At 45.4% G+C, this 18,806-nt stretch overlaps 1 protein-coding gene across 1 annotated transcript; it reads left to right on the forward strand.

Moving 5' to 3' along the window:
- The first annotated feature begins 490 nt into the window (after window positions 1-490).
- Window positions 491-3,559, forward strand: LOC136472844 (probable L-type lectin-domain containing receptor kinase S.5). The gene is made up of 2 exons (XM_066470553.1): window positions 491-1,975; window positions 2,446-3,559. The coding sequence occupies exons 1-2, from the start codon at window positions 601-603 to the stop codon at window positions 3,321-3,323; spliced, it is 2,253 nt and encodes a 750-aa protein (XP_066326650.1). The 5' UTR covers window positions 491-600; the 3' UTR covers window positions 3,324-3,559.
- The last annotated feature ends 15,247 nt before the right edge of the window (window positions 3,560-18,806 follow it).

The raw sequence follows: 18,806 nt of genomic DNA on the forward strand, positions 1-18,806 counted from the left end.
TGATGCCGTAACCGGTAACCCGCCGATCGTCACGCTGCTGCGCAGCACGACGGCGACCCGCGCCGGCGGGCGGTGAATGCCTCGCTTGCGCCCCGGGCCTCCGGTCCAGCGGGCGCAGGAAACCACGCTCGCATTGACCGCTCCGGCCGGCCGGCAGAAATGGCACGGAAGGTGCATGTGCGCGCCGGCCGGGCCCGGGCCGGATCGTTTCTGCCGGCCGTCTGGCTCCTGTCCGGTGCCGTCCCTACGTGTAGCAGTGTAGCACGTCGCTGTCGAACCGTCCGTACGTACGCCGTCGTGATCGCTGCACGTTTCGTGTCTCGGCGAGACGGCCGCAGGTGCCCGGCAAGTTCCCGTCGTGCGCGACCACCGCCACCAACCCAGCACCCTCCCCCTCTTGGGTGTTGACTCCAGGCACCATTCAACGCCGCCATGGCAATACAAATAGCGCCCGGAAGCACCACGGTGGATTCCCCCCTCCTCCTCTCGCTCTCCCACTCACCTTTTTCAGCCCTTTTTCGCCTTCACTGCACTTTTTCTCCAGCGTGCCCGTGTGGCCGTGTCCGTGCCGTCCCGTCGTGTCCCCGCGCGCTCGTGGTCATGGCGCCTGCTGCATGCGGCGGCGGACGTGGACGTGATCGCTCTGCTCTGTCACCTCTACTAGGCTGTCTCCTCGTCTTCTCGCTGCTCTGCCTCCACGCCGTCATCTGCCGCGCGCAGGAGCCGGGGCACGGGCAGCTGCAGCCGCTGCCGGCGCTGGAGGTGGAGACCTACAACTACACGTCGTTCCAGGAGGGCAACTCGCGGGAGCAGAAGGAGCTGGCGTTCAGCAGGGAGGCCCGCATCTACCAGGACGCGATCCAGGTCTCCCCGGACACCGGCAACGTCGGCAACTACCAGGACATCATGGTCAACAAGTCCGGCTCCGTGCTCCTCCAGCGCCGCTTCACCATGTGGCGCCGCGTCGACAATGGCAGTGGCAGTGCCACGGCGCCGCGCGTCCAGGTCGTGTCGTTCAACAGCACCTTCTCCATCAACGTGTTCCACCTCCCGGACTCGTCGCCGCGGCCCGGCGAGGGGCTCACCTTCGTCGTCGCGCCGTCCCGCGACGAGCCGCCCCCCGGCAGCTACGGCGGCTACCTCGGCCTCACCAACGCCACGCTCGAGGCCAACCCAACTCCGGCGAGGAACCGCTTCGTGGCCGTCGAGTTCGACACCACGAAGCAGGACTACGATCCCAGCGACAACCACGTTGGCCTCAACGTCGGCTCTGTCGTGTCCGTCAAGACGGCGAACCTGACGGCGTTCCGCATCGCCACGAACAGCAGCAATCCCACCAACTACACGGCCTGGGTCGAGTACGACGGCGCGGCGCGGCACGTGTCCGTGTACATGGGCGTCCGGGGCGAGCCGAAGCCGGCGTCCCCGGTGCTGGACTCGCCGCTGGACCTCAGCGAGCACGTCCCCGAGAAGGCGTACATCGGCTTCACCGCGTCCACCGGCACCGACTTCGAGCTCAACTGCATCCTCGACTGGACGCTGTCGATCGAGGTCATCCCGGAGAAGAAGAGCACGACGTGGGTCGTCATCGTCGCCGTCGTCGTGCCGGTGACCGTCGTCGCGCTCGGCGTCGCCGCCTTCTTCCTCGCCAGGAAGCTGCGCGCGAGGCGGTCCATGGAGAGGCGGCAGGAGCGGCTGGAGCAGCAGCTCAGCAACCTCCCCGGGATGCCCAGGGGGTTCGCGTACGACAAGCTCAAGAAGGCCACCAGGAACTTCGACGAGCGGCTCCGGCTGGGGAAAGGTGGGTACGGCATGGTCTACAAGGGCGTGCTCCCCGCCGACGAGGCCCGGCCGGAGGGGATGGACGTGGCGGTGAAGCAGTTCATCCGGGACGACGGCAAGGACGTCACCGACTTCCTCCAGGAGGTCGACATCATCAACCGGCTGCGCCACAAGAACATCGTCCCTCTCATCGGTATGTGAAAAGCAAAATTCAGATGCTTGATCAGTGATCATCATTTTTGTTCATCATGAGCCGAAACTTGACTAGGATGCAGTAATAGTTTATACTTACTAACCATTTTTGCATTAGTTGAAGGCTTGTAGGTGGTTAGTAGCTTTAGGCTGAACAACCAGCAACTTCATTTTGTAGCATTGACTAGTCAGTAGTGATGGTCAAGTAGAAGGGGCAACATTTTCTACTAAAATTCTGACACGGTTATGAAATCGTATACGAACAAACTTAGTATTCTGTTGTTCAACTATCCGGTGATACGCGTCCTGAATTTTCTTCTATTGGGCATCACCGCATCACCATTGAACAAATCCTACAGAGTAGGTTATAGTTAGAGCGAACGTGCAGTGATGTCCACTGGACGATGAGATGCGTCTTGTTCTTTTTCCAATCTGATCTGACGAGCACTGCGTCGCTTGCATTTCTGTCAGGTTGGTGCTACAAGAAACGGCAACTGCTGCTGGTGTATGAGTACATGCCCAACGGCAGCCTGGACCAGCACCTGTTCCGGCGCGGCGTCCACGAGCAGCGGTGGCCCGTGCTGAGCTGGGCGAGGCGGTACGCCATCGTGGGCGACGTCGCGGCGGGGCTCCACTACGTGCACCACGAGTACACCCGCATGGTGCTGCACCGCGACGTCAAGGCCAGCAACGTGCTGCTGGACGCGTCCTTCCGCGCGCGGCTGGGCGACTTCGGCCTGGCGCGCGTGCTCGACGACGACCGCGAGGCCTTCACCGACCTGCACGTCGCCGGCACGTTCGGCTTCATCGCGCCCGAGTACTCCGTCGGCCACAAGGCGTCGCGGGAGACGGACGTGTTCGCGTTCGGTGCGCTCGTGCTGGAGGTGGTCACGGGGCAGCTTGCGCTCCGCGCCGGCGACCCTCGGTGCCCGCTGCTGTCGGACTGGGTGTGGCAGATGCACGGCCGCGGCGCGCTGCTCGGCGCCGTGGACCAGAGCCTCGGTGCCGACGAGTTCGACCACGACGAGGCCGGACGCCTGCTGCTGCTCGCGCTGGCGTGCAGCAGTCCCAACCCGGGTGACCGGCCCACCATGCCGCAGGTGCTGCAGGTCCTGACCAAGGCCACGCCGCCGCCCGAGGTGCCACTGTTCAAGCCCCGGTTCGTGTGGCCGCCCGAGGGGGGAGCGAATTTCCAGCTGAGCGATGTCGAGGTGACCACGAGTGGCACCGGCACCGACGACGGCGTGTCGACGCGGGCCACGCAGAGCACCTCCTACGACAGCTTCCAGCCGCACACCGCGCCAAACAGCAGCGACGGTTACTTCCCAGCCCTCTCTTCCGGCCGTTGATCCATGATTACAGCTAGCTTCGAACAACTTTTACATGTGAAATGTAAATATATATTCATGTAGATATCGAATTCGTTAAGGAGTTTAGTTCGTGCATTGGGGCATAATATAGCTGCACCTGCAAGTTTTAGGAGACCTGCATCTGTTGTTTCAGTGAAGCAGGACAGGGTGTGTTTTGGCTAGTCAGAATTTTTAATTTTGTACAGCCAGATCTTTAAATTGATTCAATTGAAATAAAGGAGTATTTTTTTTGTTTGATTTCTTGGAAGAAACGGAATTTCGTCTTCGGAGTTGTAAACTCACTAAAATGCCAAATCAGCTAGCAGTCCAAATGCAAATGTGCAGTGGTGGAGCGAGATAGAATCAAGGGGGAGGGGGCAGCTTTAGTAAAACTTGAGCATACAATCCAATGTGCAACGCACAAGGATAAAGTTGTGTGCGATGTAGAGAGTTATCCGATTTCTCAAGAGAACTGATGGGATAAGGAGCTTGGAGATTTGATGGATAGGTGCAAATATTAAAATTTGCCTTTGGATCAAGGAGACAAGAGTCTACTATCGCCTCCATGAGGTTCTGTCCCTGGCAATGTGGCCACACATTACAGTTTTTATACAACTCTGCATCATCCTCACTCTATGTTTTTTAAACTATCCTCACTCTATTTATTTATACGCTTTGCTCTCAAATCCGTAGGTTGTTCCATTAATATGGTGTGCTGAAACGCTAGCAATTTCGTCCTTAGATGGGCCCACCTTAAAGGCCGTTGCGATATGAGAGACCTCAGATCTTCATCCTTAGTTGACACTAGCATTCTAAGCCATCCCAAGCCTTTTCATCTCTTCTCAAAAGCTTCACCTAAGTCTTCCTCTTCCATCCGCAAATGCAGGAAATAAGGGGAAGCAGATCGTTCCATATGTGACTGATCTAAGAAATTTTGAGCGACCAGAGGAAGCCTTAGCACTTAGGGCCCGTTTAGATCATTGGAATTGAATTCATTCTAATAATTATAATTTAAACATAGATTAATTAAGCTAATATAGTTATATATGGAATATATTTGTATATTTATTGTTAGGCGTACAAGGGACATACTTATATGTTGCATTTCTATTGTAGGGAAGTGAGTTGAAGAGTGTGCTATAAGTTGGAGAATAGAATTATAGCATAGTGGTCTATAGAATCCATTTACATCTCCCACCCTATGAATTTGAGATAGGCTTATTTGTGAGCTTGGGAATATTAATGTCAAATTCCAAGCCATATAGCCTAATCCATTATGTAGATTTCAATTCCTCCAAAATGAAGGGACCCAAACGACCTCTTAATGTTTTTCCTCCAAAAGAGATTGTTACAACTCCAGCAAACGATGTAGCTCTTAGTGGTTGGAACGGGTCAGCCAAACCCTTTTACGGGCAGGCAACCTTTCCTGGTGCATCCACCAATTCTTGCCCATTGCCTGTGCCTGCAATTTCTCATGTTCCAATGAAGTACAAGATTGGAGGCGAGAAGCGTCCGTTTGATCAGCTGAACCCTAAGCCAATTATGTTGGACAAGTGAAAGCTCTAGTTTGGTTTTGGTGAATTGATGAAACCCTAAGTGCTAACCTAGTTTATCAAGTGATCATGAGATAGATAGCACACTCCAAGTAATGAAGCAAATGAAGATCATAGCATGATGATGATGATACCATGATGATGATCAAGTGCTTGGACTTGGAAAGAAGAAAGAGAAAAACAAAAAGCTCAAGGCAAAGGTATAAACCATAGGAGCTATTTTGTTTTGGTGATCAAGACACTTAGAGAGTGTGATCACATTTAGGTTTGATAGCCGTACTATTAAGAGGGGTGAAACTCGTATCGGAATGCGGTTATCAAAGTGCCACTAGATGCTCTAACTCATTGCATGTGCATTTAGGATCTAGTGGAGTGCTAACATGCTTGAAAATGTTTATGAAAATACGCTAACACATGTGCACAAGGTGATACACCTGGTGGTTGGCACATTTGATCAAGGGTGGTGAAGTTTAGGTGTAAGGGTAAGTAACTCCACCGGCAGAGTGTCTGCCCATAGAGTGCGGACAGTCCGATGGTGCCACCGGCACCCTAGATAGAAAAGACGGAGGTCACTGGAAGTGACCGGACGCTGGCCTCGGTTGGACCGGCGCGTCCGATCAGGTGTAGCAGTGAAGACGCTGGTGTCGGTCAAACGACCGGACAATGGGTCGCTCTGCGATCGGACGCTGAAGGGGTGCGTCCGGTTATGTTGTCGGTCGGCACAGTGATTAGGGTTAAGCACCGGACGCTGGGCTGTGTCCGATCAAGCATGACCAGACGCGTCCGGTCGGCAAAATCACGTTTTGGACCCTTACTATAAACGACCGGACGCTGAGGGTCCAGCGTCCGGTCAGCTCTGTCGGAGCGTCCGGTCAACATTTCGACTGTTGAGATCAAACGTTCACTATTGAACGCAGGAGACATGTGGCTGCCATCGGGCGACCGGACGCTAAGGAGCAGCGTCCGGTCAGTTGGACCGGAGCGTCCGATCAGCCCGTGTTATGCCCAGTGAAGAGGTATAACGGCTCTATTTCGTGGGGGACTTCTATTTAAGCCCCATGGCCAGCTGTAGCTCACATCTTTGGCCATTTTCATTGACATAGCAACCTTGTGAGCTTAGCCAAAGTCCTCCCACTCATCTCCATTATTGATTCATCATCATAGTGAGATTGGGAGTGAATCCAAGTGCATTGCTTGAGTGTTTGCATCTAGAGGCACTTGGTGTTCGTATTTCGCTACGGATTTCGCTTGTTACTCTTGGTGGTTGCCGCCACCTAGACGGCTTGGAGCAGCAAGGATCGTTGAGCGGAGGGTGGTGATTGTCTCCGGCTCCGATCATGGTGATTGTGAGGGGTTCTTGATCTTTCTCCGGCGAAGAGCCAAAAGGTACTCTAGTGGATTACTCATGGCTTATGTGATCCTCATCTTGTGTTGATTATGCGGCACCCTATTGAGGGTTTGGCGTGTGAAGCCAATTAGCGCGTGAATCTCCAAGTGAGTGAATCGCCACAACGAGGACTAGTTTGTCGGCAAGCAAGTGAACCTCGGTAAAAATCATTGTGTTCATCATTGATTCCGAGGTGATTGGTTTTCATTGTTTTTATCCTTGTGATTGATTGGATCATTCATCTACACGACGATATAACCCTCTTAATCACTCTCTTTACTTTACCGTAAACTAGTTGACAAACTCTTTAGTGTAGCTAGTTATGAGAGCTTACTTGCTTGGTTGGTGTGGCTCTTTAGTTAGCCTTTGAGAGCACACTAACATAGGGTAGTGTCATAGCTCTTATGTGAATCGACACTATCTAAACTATAATTATGGTAGATGGCTTGCTTTTTGAGTAGGCTAGCACAACACTTGCTTCGCCTCATAATTGTCTAACCATTTTATTAAATGTTGTTGTAGAAATTTTATTAGGCTATTCACCCCCCCTCTAGCCATTAGGACCTTTCAAGTGGTATCAGAGCCGAGGTCACCGTTTTTAGGCTTAACAACCTTCGGTGGTAAAATAGCTCAAATCAACAACACCAAGAAGCCACCTCAATTTGATGGCTCCAACTATCCCTATTGGAAGGCTAAGAAGACAACTTATATCAAGTCAATCAATAGGAAGGTTTGGAAGGTGGTAGAAACAAAAATTAAGATTGAAGATCCGGAGAATCCCACCGCGGCCGAAGAAGTACTTCTCCAAAACAATGGCATTGCTCTAAGTGCTATTCATGATGCAATTGATGAAAGAACATTTGAGCAAGTCAAAAATATTGAGATGGCTCATGAGGCATGGAAGAAGTTGGAAGAATCATTTGAAGGTACTCAAGCCGTGAAGGGTGCAAAGGCTTACATTCTTAAAGAAAAGTTTGTAAGCTTCAAGATGAAGGATGATGAGAGTGTGCCGAAGATGTTCCATAGGCTTCAAGTTATCAATGATCTCAAAGCACTTGGAGAAGAAGTGAAGGATAATGACTTCTCCCACAAGTTCTTAAGAGGCTTACCCTCAAGATTTGGTACATTGGTCACTATTCTAGTAAGGAGTGGTTTAGACACCATGACACCAAACCAAGTATTGGGAGATATAATGACCGATGATACTTATAGAGATGATGATGAGAAGGAAGAAAAGAAGGAGAAGAAAGATGAGAAGAAGGACGAGAAGAAGAAGAGCGTGGCATTCAAAGCCACATCATCCAAGGGTAAAGCAAAGCAAGAAACATCAAGTGAAGAAGATGAATCATGGGATGATGATGATGATGAGAAGATGGCTCTCTTTGTTAAGAGATTTGGCAAGTTCATGGTGAAGGACTACCGTGCAAGAAGAAAGAAATCTTCATTCAAAAACAAAGAAGAGTCAAGAAGGTGCTTCAAGTGTGGAAGCAAAGATCATCTTGTTGCTCAATGCCTATACAATAGCGACAATGATGATGACAACAAGAAGAACAAGAAGAAGGACAAGAAGGAAAAGAAAGAGAAGAAGGACAAGATGGCATTTAAGAAGAAGAAGGGTGGTTCATATGTAGTCACTTGGGATAGTGATGCTTCCTCAAGTGATGATGATGATGATAGTGATGATAACAAGACCACCAAGAAGAAGGTTCTTGCAAGCATTGCTATCAATGAGAAGCCTTCTCTCTTCGAATCTTCATCATGTTTCATGGCTAAGGCTACTAAGGTACAATCTTGTGATGATGAAAGTGATGAAGAACATGTTGATGATAATGAACATGAAAATGAAAATGATAGTGATAGTGATGATGATAAACCTACTAAGGATGAATTATTTGATATGCTAGAAGATGCTAAAGAACACTTTGACATTAAGAGAAGAGAATGCAAGAGCTTGACTAAGGAGGTAAAAGCCCTTAAGCAAGCCCTTGATGAGCTCAAAGCAACTCATGAGAAACTAGAGGAATCCCATGAGAAGCTTGGCAAAGCTCACAAAAAGCTTGAAAAAGCTCATTCTTCTTCGCTTAAAGAGCAAAATAAAAAGAAGCATGTTGAAACTTGCAATGTAGGTTTAACTTGTGATATAATTGATGAATCACTATCTATGCCTATCATTGTTGCTCCTACTAACCCTTCTTGTAGCACTTCCACTTCTACCTCATCTAGTAGTGATGGTCTCACTTGTGATGCCTCACTAGTGGTTGAGAATGAGAACCTCAAGAAGGAGGTGTTGACAGAATATGCTTGGCAGTCCACCGAGGGGTATCCTGTGATAGTAGATTTGTCGGTGGGGGTGCGCGTAATCAAGAACTGGATGGAGACACAAGACGCAGAGACAGCGATTTAGATAGGTTCGGACCATCTGATCGACGTAATACCCTACGTCCTATGTCTTTAGTGTATTGTATTGATCTGGATGACCAAGTAGCTTGATGTAGCCTATCCGCTAGGGGATCCTTGCCTCTCCTTATATAGTCTGGAGGGACATGGTTACAAGTAAAGTAGCCTATTTGGTACTATACAATGTATTACGGTGCACACCGAGCAGCACCATGCACGCCTTGATCTTGTGAGCCAGGTCACCTCCGATGGTGTGGCCCATGTCTTGGGGGCCATACCCCCACAGGAGGTCACTAAGCTCACTCACACCTTAGCTAAGGCTTATGATGGTGAAGACCGCTTGCTTATGTGCTTGGGTAGCCAAAGAGCTTCTCTCTACAAAGAGGGATTGGGCTATACCCCCAAGAAAGGCAAGGCGGCCTTTGCTCCTCACAAGACTAGTTTTGTGAAGAACAATAGTCAGTTTTGCACTAGTTGCAAACAAGTTGGTCATAAAGAGCATGAATGCAAAAACAAGAGCAAAAATGCTAATGTATCCTCCATTAAGCTTGATTCATGCTATATGCTTACTAGGGGTACAAATGGTGTAAAGGCTAAGTTCATTGGTAAACCATGGATGGGCTTAAAGAAGAAAGCTATTTAGGTACCAAAGAGCCTAGTGACTAACCTTTAAGGACCCAAGCAAGTTTGGATACCTAAAAATAATTTATCTTCTTTTGTAGGTTAATTACAAAGTCGGAGGAAGGCATTGGGTTCTTGATAGTGGGTGCACTCAACACATGACCGGTGATGCAAGAATGTTCAACTCAATCAACACCAATGGCAATGATGGTTATGATAGTATCACATTTGGTGACAATGACAAAGGCAAGGTCAAAGGACTTGGTAAGATTGCAATATCCAATGTATTGCTAGTAGAGAGCTTGAACTTCAATTTGTTATCCGTAGCACAATTGTGTGATCTTGAATTCAAATGCATATTTGGGGTAGATGATGTAGAGATCATAAGTGTAGATGGCTCTAACTTGATCTTCAAAGGCTTTAGATATGAGAATCTATACTTGATTGATTTCAATGCTAGTGAAGCTAGATTATCTACATGCTTGTTCACTAAGTCTAGCATGGGTTGGTTATGGCATAGAAGGCTTGGTCATGTTGGAATAAAACAATTGAATAGATTGGTTAAGCATGACTTAGTTAAAGGCTTAAAAGATGTTGTGTTTGAAAATGATAAGCTTTGTAGCTCTTGTCAAGCCGGCAAACAAGTTGGAAACACCCATCCTAAGAAAAACATGATGAGCACTAGTAAAGCATTTGAGTTATTGCATATGGATTTGTTTGGGCCAACACAATACACTAGTATTGGTGAAAACAAATATGGCTTTGTGATAGTGGATGACTACACTAGATACACATGGGTATTCTTTCTAGTGGACAAAAGTGATGTATTTGCAACATTCAAATCATTTGTCAAGGACATTCATAATGAGTTTGAAACAACCATCAAGAGAGTTAGAAGTGACAATGGTAGTGAGTTTAAGAACACTAGAATTGATGAGTTGTGTGATGAATTTGGAATTAGACATCAATTCTCGACCAAGTACACACCTCAATCAAATGGACTTATTGAGAGGAAGAATAGAACACTCATTGATATGGCAAGGTCTATGCTTAGTGAGTACAATGTTAGTCAATCTTTTTGGGCTGAAGCTATTAACACGGTTTGCTATTGTAGCAACCGCCTCTATTGTCACCGATTGAAAGAGAAGACACCATATGAGCTCTTGAATGGTAGAAAGCCCAACATTACATATTTTTAGGTCTTTGGTTGCAAATGCTATATCTTAAAGAAAGGAATGAGATTGGGCAAGTTTGACAAGAAATGTGATGAAGGATTTCTACTTGGCTATTCCACCATAAGCAAAGCATATAGAGTTTGGAATTTGGATAGTGGTACTCTTGAAGAAGTTCATGATGTTGAATTTGATGAAATCAAGGGTTCACAAGTAGAGAATGAGAACTTGGAAGATGTTAGAGGCATTCAACTTTCAAATGCCATGAAGAACATAGATATTGGTGAATTGAGGCCTAGGCAAGTGAATGATGATGAAGATGATCAAGTGTAAGTGCTCTCTAACTCAAATGTGCAAAATGATACAAATCAAGTTAGTGCAAGTGAATCTCATGACAATAAACAAGATCAAGTGGCTAGTACATCATCTCAACCCAATGATCAAGCAAGTGCAAGCAATCAAGTTCCAATCCTCCAACCAACCAATATTGCAAGAGATCATCCTTTGGACATTATCATTGGTGATATTTCAAGAGGTGTACAAACAAGATCAAGATTGGCATCTTTTTGTGAACACTTCTTATTTGTGTCATCCATTGAACCAAAGAAGATAGATGAAGCATTGAAGGATGTTGATTGGGTGAATGCAATGCATGAAGAATTGAATAACTTCATAAGAAATCAAGTATAGGAATTAGTAGAGACATCAAAAGGACACAATGTGATTAGAACCAAATGGGTCTTTAGAAACAAGCAAGATCAAGATGGGATAGTAGTAAGGAACAAATCAAGATTAGTAGGACAAGGATATACACAAGTTGAAGGTCTTGACTTTGGAGAAACATATGCCCCGGTTGCTAGATTGGAAGCAATAAGAATCTTGCTAGCCTATGCTTGTGCCCACAACATCAAGCTCTATCAAATGGATGTTAAGAGTGCATTTCTCAATGGCTACATCAATGAGGAAGTATATGTTGAGCAACCTCCCGGTTTTGAAGATGACAAGAAGCCCAACCATGTGTATAAGTTGAAGAAGGCATTGTATGGCTTGAAGCAAGCACCTAGAGCATGGTATAAGAGATTGAGAGATTTCCTACTCTCTAAAGGGTTCACCATGGGCAAGGTTGACACCACTCTTTTCATCAAGAAGATTGGAAAAGATCTATTTATATTGCAAATATATGTTGATGATATCATATTTGGATCAACCAATCAAGAATTTTGTGATGAATTTGGAAAGATGATGGCTAATGAGTTTGAGATGTCCATGATTAGAGAGTTGAGTTACTTCCTTGGTCTTTAAATCAAGCAATTGAAGAATGGTATATTTGTGAGTCAAGGCAAGTACATCAAGGACATGATCAAGAAGTTTGGCATGAGTGATAGCAAAGTCATTAGCACACCAATGGGAACCAATGGTAACTTGGATAGTGATGCAAGTGGAAATATGGTGGATCAAAAATTATATCGGTCTATGATTGGAAGCCTACTCTATATGACCGCATCAAGGCCGGATGTCATGTTTAGTGTATGCATGTGTGCAAGATTTCAAGCCTCACCAAGAGAAAGTCATTTGAAGGCTACAAAGAGAATATTGAGGTACTTAAAGCATACACCAAATGTTGGTTTGTGGTATCCCAAAGGAGCAAAGTTTGAGCTAGTTGGTTACTCCGACTCAGACTATGCGGGATGCAAGGTTGAAAGGAAGAGCACCTCAGGCACATGCCAATTATTGGAAAGATCACTTGTTTCATGGTCATCAAAGAAGCAAAATAGTGTTGCATTATCAACCGCCGAAGCCAAATATATATCCACCGGTAGTTGTTGTACACAAATACTTTGAATGAAGGCCACTTTGTGTGACTTTGAAATCAAGTTCAAGAAAGTACCATTGCTATGTGACAATGAGAGTGCAATCAAGTTGACAAACAATCCGGTTCAACATGCAAGGACAAAGCACATTGATGTCCGCCACCATTTCATAAGAGATCACCAACAAAAAGGGGACATTTGCATTGAGAGTGTAGGCACCGAAGATCAACTTGCCGATATATTCACCAAGCCATTAGATGAGAAAAGGTTTTGCAAGCTAAGGAATGAGTTGAACATATTAGATTTCTCAAATATGTGTTGATGCACCCCCACTCATATGACATGCCTCTCCTTCAAGCAATCCAAGGTAAAAGTTGAATGGCATGGCATACATCCTTGCTAAGGACATGTTTAGTGCATCTAGTCATATTTTCAATCTTATTAGGACCTTTCAAGTGGTTCTATTTTATTAGGCTTATTCATGAAAATCAAATGATTTTGATGTCTATATGGTATCACTATTGCTTCTATGATTGACTTGATCTAGTGATAGCATATGACATGTTTATGGGCTTGTAAACCTAGTGTTTGATCTAGAAAATGAGCTCTAAGTATTTAACTCAACATGGTACAAGATAACCCTTATTTGGAGATGTGAAGAAGCTTGTTCTTGGATCAAACCGAGTTAAATATCTTTGGCAAATGATCTAGATTGGACCAAATTTGAGAAAATGATCCTCACCCCATTGATTGACATTGATAATCTCGACTCAACAAGTAATACTATATATTTTTAGAATCTTTGTGGTCATTGATGACAAAGGGGGAGAGAAACAAAGATAGTAGTAAAAAAGTGAAAAAGGGGGAGAAATATCATAAAGGAAGAGAAACATAAAGAAATCTTAATATATGACATAGGGGGAGAGATATGACAAAGGAAATGGATCAACTAAAATTTTAAGCACACAAGTAGGGGGAGCAAGCTCATGAACTTGTATGGTGTATTTGAATGTGTATTTCATATGTTTGCTTGCATGGCATAAGTTCTAAATTTAAAATATCCATGCTTATGTGATGTATGCTAGTTATAGGTTTGAATGATGAAATGCAAACTAGCATGTATAGGATATCTAGTGATTTCACTTCTAAATATTTCTAAGTGGTATTGAGCTAACCATGGTGCTAAGGATGGTATATTGGTGCACTTCAATTGGTATCACGCTTCAAAGGTCCATCTTTTATACCTTAGCATCATTTGGTAGACATTGACTCCTATTTTTTCTATCTAAGCATATGTGCAAGTTACAATCCAAACTCTTAGCACATATATAGGGGGAGCAATTGCTACCATTTAGGGTTCATGAAACTTATCCATATCCTTTTACACATGGTAAATATGCTTGGGCAAGCAACATGAATTCAATTGAAATTTCAATTCATATCTTTATGAAAGGGTTGTCATCAATTACCAAAAAGGGGGAGATTGAAAGCTCTAGTTTGGTTTTGGTGAATTGATGAAACCCTAAGTGCTAACCTAGTTTATCAAGTGATCATGAGATATGTAGCACACTCCAAGTGATGAAGCAAATGAAGATCATAGCATGATGATGATGATACCATGATGATGATCAAGTGCTTGGACTTGGAAAGAAGAAAGAGAAAAACAAAAAGCTCAAGGCAAAGGTATAAACCATAGGAGCTATTTTGTTTTGGTGATCAAGACACTTAGAGAGTGTGATCACATTTAGGTTTGATAGCCGTACTATTAAGAGGGGTGAAACTCGTATCAGAATGTGGTTATCAAAGTGCCACTAGATGCTCTAACTCATTGCATATGCATTTAGGATCTAGTGGAGTGCTAACATCCTTGAAAATGTTTGTGAAAATACGCTAACACATGTGCATAAGGTGATACACTTGGTGGTTGGCACATTTGATCAAGGGTGGTGAAGTTTAGGTGCAAGGGTAAGTAACTCCACCGACGGAGTGTCTGCCCGTAGAGTGCGGATAGTCCGACGGTGCCACCGGTACCCTAGATAGAAAAGACAAAGGTCACTGGAAGTGACCGGATGCTGGCCTTGGTTGAACCGACGTGTCTGGTTAGGTGTAGCAGTGAAGACGCTAGCGTCGGTCAAACGACCGGACGCTGGGTCGCTCTGCGACCGGACGCTGAAGGGGTGCATCCGGTTATGTTGTCGGTCGACACAGTGATTAGGGTTAAGCACCGGACGCTGGGCTATGTCCGGTCAAGCATGACCGGACACATCCGGTCGGCAAAATCACGTTTTGGACCCTTACTGTAAATGACCGGACGCTGAGGGTCCAGCGTCCGGTCAGCTCTGTCGGAGCGTTCGGTCAACATTTCGACCGTTGAGATCAAACGTTCACTATTGAACGCAGGAGACATGTGGCCGCCATCGGGCAACCGGACGCTGAGGAGCAGCGTCCGGTCAGTTGGACCGAAGCATCCGGTCAGCCCCGTGTTATGCCCAGTGAAGGGGTATAACGGCTCTATTTCATGGGGGGCTTCTATTTAAGCCCCATGGCCGGCTGTAGCTCACATCTTTGGCCATTTTCACTGACATAGCAACCTTGTGAGCTTAGCCAAAGTCCTCCCACTCATCTTCATCATTGATTCATCATCATAGTGAGATTGGGAGTGAATTCAAGTGCATTGCTTGAGTGTTTGCATCTAGAGGCACTTGGTGTTCATGTTTCGCTGCGGATTTCGCTTGTTACTCTTGGTGGTTGCCGCCACTTAGACGGCTTGGAGCAGCAAGGATCATTGAGCGGAGGGTGGTGATTGTCTCCGGCTCCGATCGTGGTGATTGTGAGGGGTTCTTGACCTTTCCCCGGCGGAGAGCCAAAAGGTACTCTAGTGGATTACTCGTGGCTTGTGTGATCCTCATCTTGTGTTGGTTGTGCAGCACCCTATTGAGGGTTTGATGCGTGAAGCCAATTAGCGCGTGAACCTCCAAGTGAGTGAATCGCCACAACGAGGACTAGCTTGCCGGCAAGCAAGTGAACCTCGGTAAAAATCATTGTGTTTATCATTGATTCCGAGGTGATTGGTCTTCATTGTTTTTCATCCTTGTGATTGATGGGATCATTCATCTACACAGCGATATAACCCTCTTGATCACTCTCTTTACTTTACCGCAAACTAGTTGACAAGCTCTTTAGTGTAGCTAGTTATGAGAGCTTACTTGCTTGGTTGGTGTGGCTCTTTAGTTAGCCTTTGAGAGCACACTAACATAGGGTAGTGTCATAGCTCTTATGTGAATCGACACTATCTAAACTATAATTGTGGTAGATGGCTTGCTTTTTGAGTAGGCTAGCGCAACACTTGCTTCTCCTCATAATTGTCTAACCATTTTGTTAATTGTTGTTGTAGAAATTTTATTAGGCTATTCACCCCCCCTCTAGCCATTAGGACCTTTCAGCAAGGATCTTGACATCCTTCCTCCTAGGAAGGGGGAGAGTGTTTTTCCTCCAAGAGAGATTGTTCCAACTCTAGCAAAAGATGTAGCTCTTAGTGGTTGGAATGGGTCAGCCAAACCCTTTTACAGGCAGGCAACCTTTCCTAGTGCATCCACCAATTCTCGCCCATTGCCTGTGCCTCCAATTTCTCATGTTCCAATGAAGTACAAGATTGGAGGAGAGAAGCGTCCGTTTGATAAGCTAAATCCTAAGCCAATTATGGCAAGGATCTTGACATCCTTCCTCCTAGGAAGGGGAGAGTGTTTTTCCTCCAAGAGAGATTGTTCCAACTCCAGCAAAAGATGTAGCTCTTAGTAGTTGGAACGGGTCAGCCAAACCCTGTGCATCCACCAATTCTCGCCCATTGCATGTGCCTCCAATTTCTCATGTTCCAATGAAGTGCAAGATTGGAGGAGAGAAGCGTTCGTTTGATCAGCTGAATCCTAAGCCAATTATGGTGGGCAAGGATCTTGACATCCTTCCTCCTAGGAAGGGGGAGACCTTGATTAATTAATGTCGCCACAATCAAGGATAGAGATACTGCTTATGCCATCTAGTGTGAAGTGAAGCCAAGAGTGACTATTAAGGGGATTAGAGCTGAACCAGGACAAGTGAGGATTCCACCGAAAACCTCTACTCTGGTAGAGAAGAAGAAGGTGCCTCCATCTTCTGAAGTGCAAGAAGAAAAGTGCAAGAGGATCACTGTTGGGGGTAGTAAACAGAAAGTGTAATGATCCTTTTAAGTATACCCAATCCCTGTGAGACAGGCTTGACCATGAGGACGCTTTGAAGTAGAAGACATGTTTAATGTGTTACGCCCTCTAGGCTTGAGAAAAGATTAGATGATGAAAATCTGGAGTAGAAGTTTGAGCTTGATGTTAGTATAAAGCGCTATTAGGCCAGGCTTAAGAAAAGATTAGATGATAAAATCTGGATTAGAAGTTTGAGCTTGATGTTAGTATAAAACGCTATTTGGCTAGTTTGTTTAAGTTCAGTTCGCTTTAGATTAAATGGTGTGTTAGTTTGATAAAGTTTGCTTATAAAGTTTGGATTGTAATAAAAAGCGCTTTATACACTATTAATGCAATTGCTCTATTATATATGTCTCTTTGTCTTTTTGTATGTATAAGTGTTTGTCTCCACATTTTGTGCATAAAAGAAAACAGAAAACAAGTGTAAAGATCCACCTTGACAAGACAACGAACAAGATTTTTGTCTCACGCACATGCAGAACAACAATACACGAAGAAAGAACCAACCTCGACGAAGTTGGGCCAGGATAGGCCCCAGAGGCGGTCGACCGACCCCATGGCATGGAATGGAGTATGACGCTGCTAGTGCTATGGACGCATTTGCTTCTCTTTATATTTTTTGTACCGGTGCTTATAGAATATAAATCATGAAATAAATTAGCATAGATGTAATAGGAAGTAGTATTGAATGAATTAAAAAAGCCATAATATTATAATGGTTAGAAAATTGTATTGTACCTTTAAGAGGATCGGTGTTGGGGACACAAGCGGTGGTGGTGGTGGTGTACTCGGGTCGGGCCTAACTGAGTCGTTAATGTAGTGCAACGACTTGTAGTGACAATCCATGCGGCGGTGGGCTTGTCGGAGCAGTCGGCCATGAGGACGGTAGTATGTAGGACCGTTCAAATTGAATGGAAGGCAACTCCTGGTGAAGAACACAAGCAGTGGCACGAAACGCTTCCAAAAACCTTAATGTGAAGAGGTTCCGTAAACTCATCGATGCAAGGTGGTGATGCAAATAGAGAGAGGAAAACGAATCTAATGGACTACATTAGGAATTTCCAAACCTTGGGCTCCCCATATATTTGTCATGGTATCCTGGTATACTTCTATCAGCAAAGGTTAGCACATAGATATATAGTGAGAAGACTATTTTAGCTCCACATCAACTAATAATATTTTTTTTGAGTGGATCATCAACTAATAATATGGTACTAATTAATATTAATTCTTTTATCTCTGTTCATCATGGGCTTTTAATATTAAAACCCATTAAGCAATACAGATAAATAGGCCTCCGTGAATCCACGGCAGATTCATGGTGCCTCCCCCATTTTTTTTTTCAAGTGCTGCTACCTAGCACGGGTTGGTTGGTTGGATCCTGATCCAACGTTCGTGATGCTCGAATGTTACTGCCACTCTTTTCTGTTGATGCACTCACACTGTGTAGCATAGCATTAGCATGTGGGCACGTCACCTGCCATTATAGGTAACTGATTATGAATTGCAGAACTGTCTGGATGACTGGACCAATCTTAGAAAGATGGCAAACAAAAGCGACAATTCAGCGAGTACCGGGGAGTATTTGGATTCAGTGACTAAAATTTAGAAGGTATGTCCGAAGGATGTTGCATGGAGTGTTCGGATACTAATAAAAAAAACAAATTACATAATCCGTCAGTACTCCACGAGACTAATTTTTAAGCTTAATTAATCTATTATTAGCATATATTTACTGTAGCACCACATTGTTAAATCATAGACTAAGGCTTGAAAGATTCGTCTCGTAAATTAGTCGCAAACTATGCAATTAGTTTCGTAATTAGTCTATATTTAATACTTTATGTATGTGTCAAATATTCGATGGGATAGCGACTAAAATCTAAAAGGGACAACCAAACACCACCTGGATACATACATCCCAATATCCCGTCACCAACGATGGTGTCATGGCGATGACTCCTGATCTGGACCAATTGCGAGCTGTGACGACGATGCCAGGAAGAAGACACTCTTGGTACCATTTCCTCCCTTCCTGAACTCACCGTAAATTCTCCTCCACTCCACTTTTACCTTGACGCAGTAAACTTCACTACAATTGGATGCAACATTTGTGAAAAATGTGAAAGAGAGAGAGAGAGAGAAAGAAAGTTTGGTATAAGCTGCTAGCTGCATGCCCCTATCATTGTTGAACAAAAGTGCTGTCGCCGGCACCAGCTCGCACTGCATCTCATCTTTTCCACCTGATGATGCCAGTCTCCTCGCCGCGTCAGTTTCACACGGCAAAGCCAAAGCCAAAGCCAAAGCGAG

The sequence above is a fragment of the Miscanthus floridulus genome, chromosome 8 (genome assembly GCF_019320115.1).
Source record: "Miscanthus floridulus cultivar M001 chromosome 8, ASM1932011v1, whole genome shotgun sequence".
In the NCBI taxonomy this organism is placed as follows: Eukaryota; Viridiplantae; Streptophyta; class Magnoliopsida; order Poales; family Poaceae; genus Miscanthus; species Miscanthus floridulus.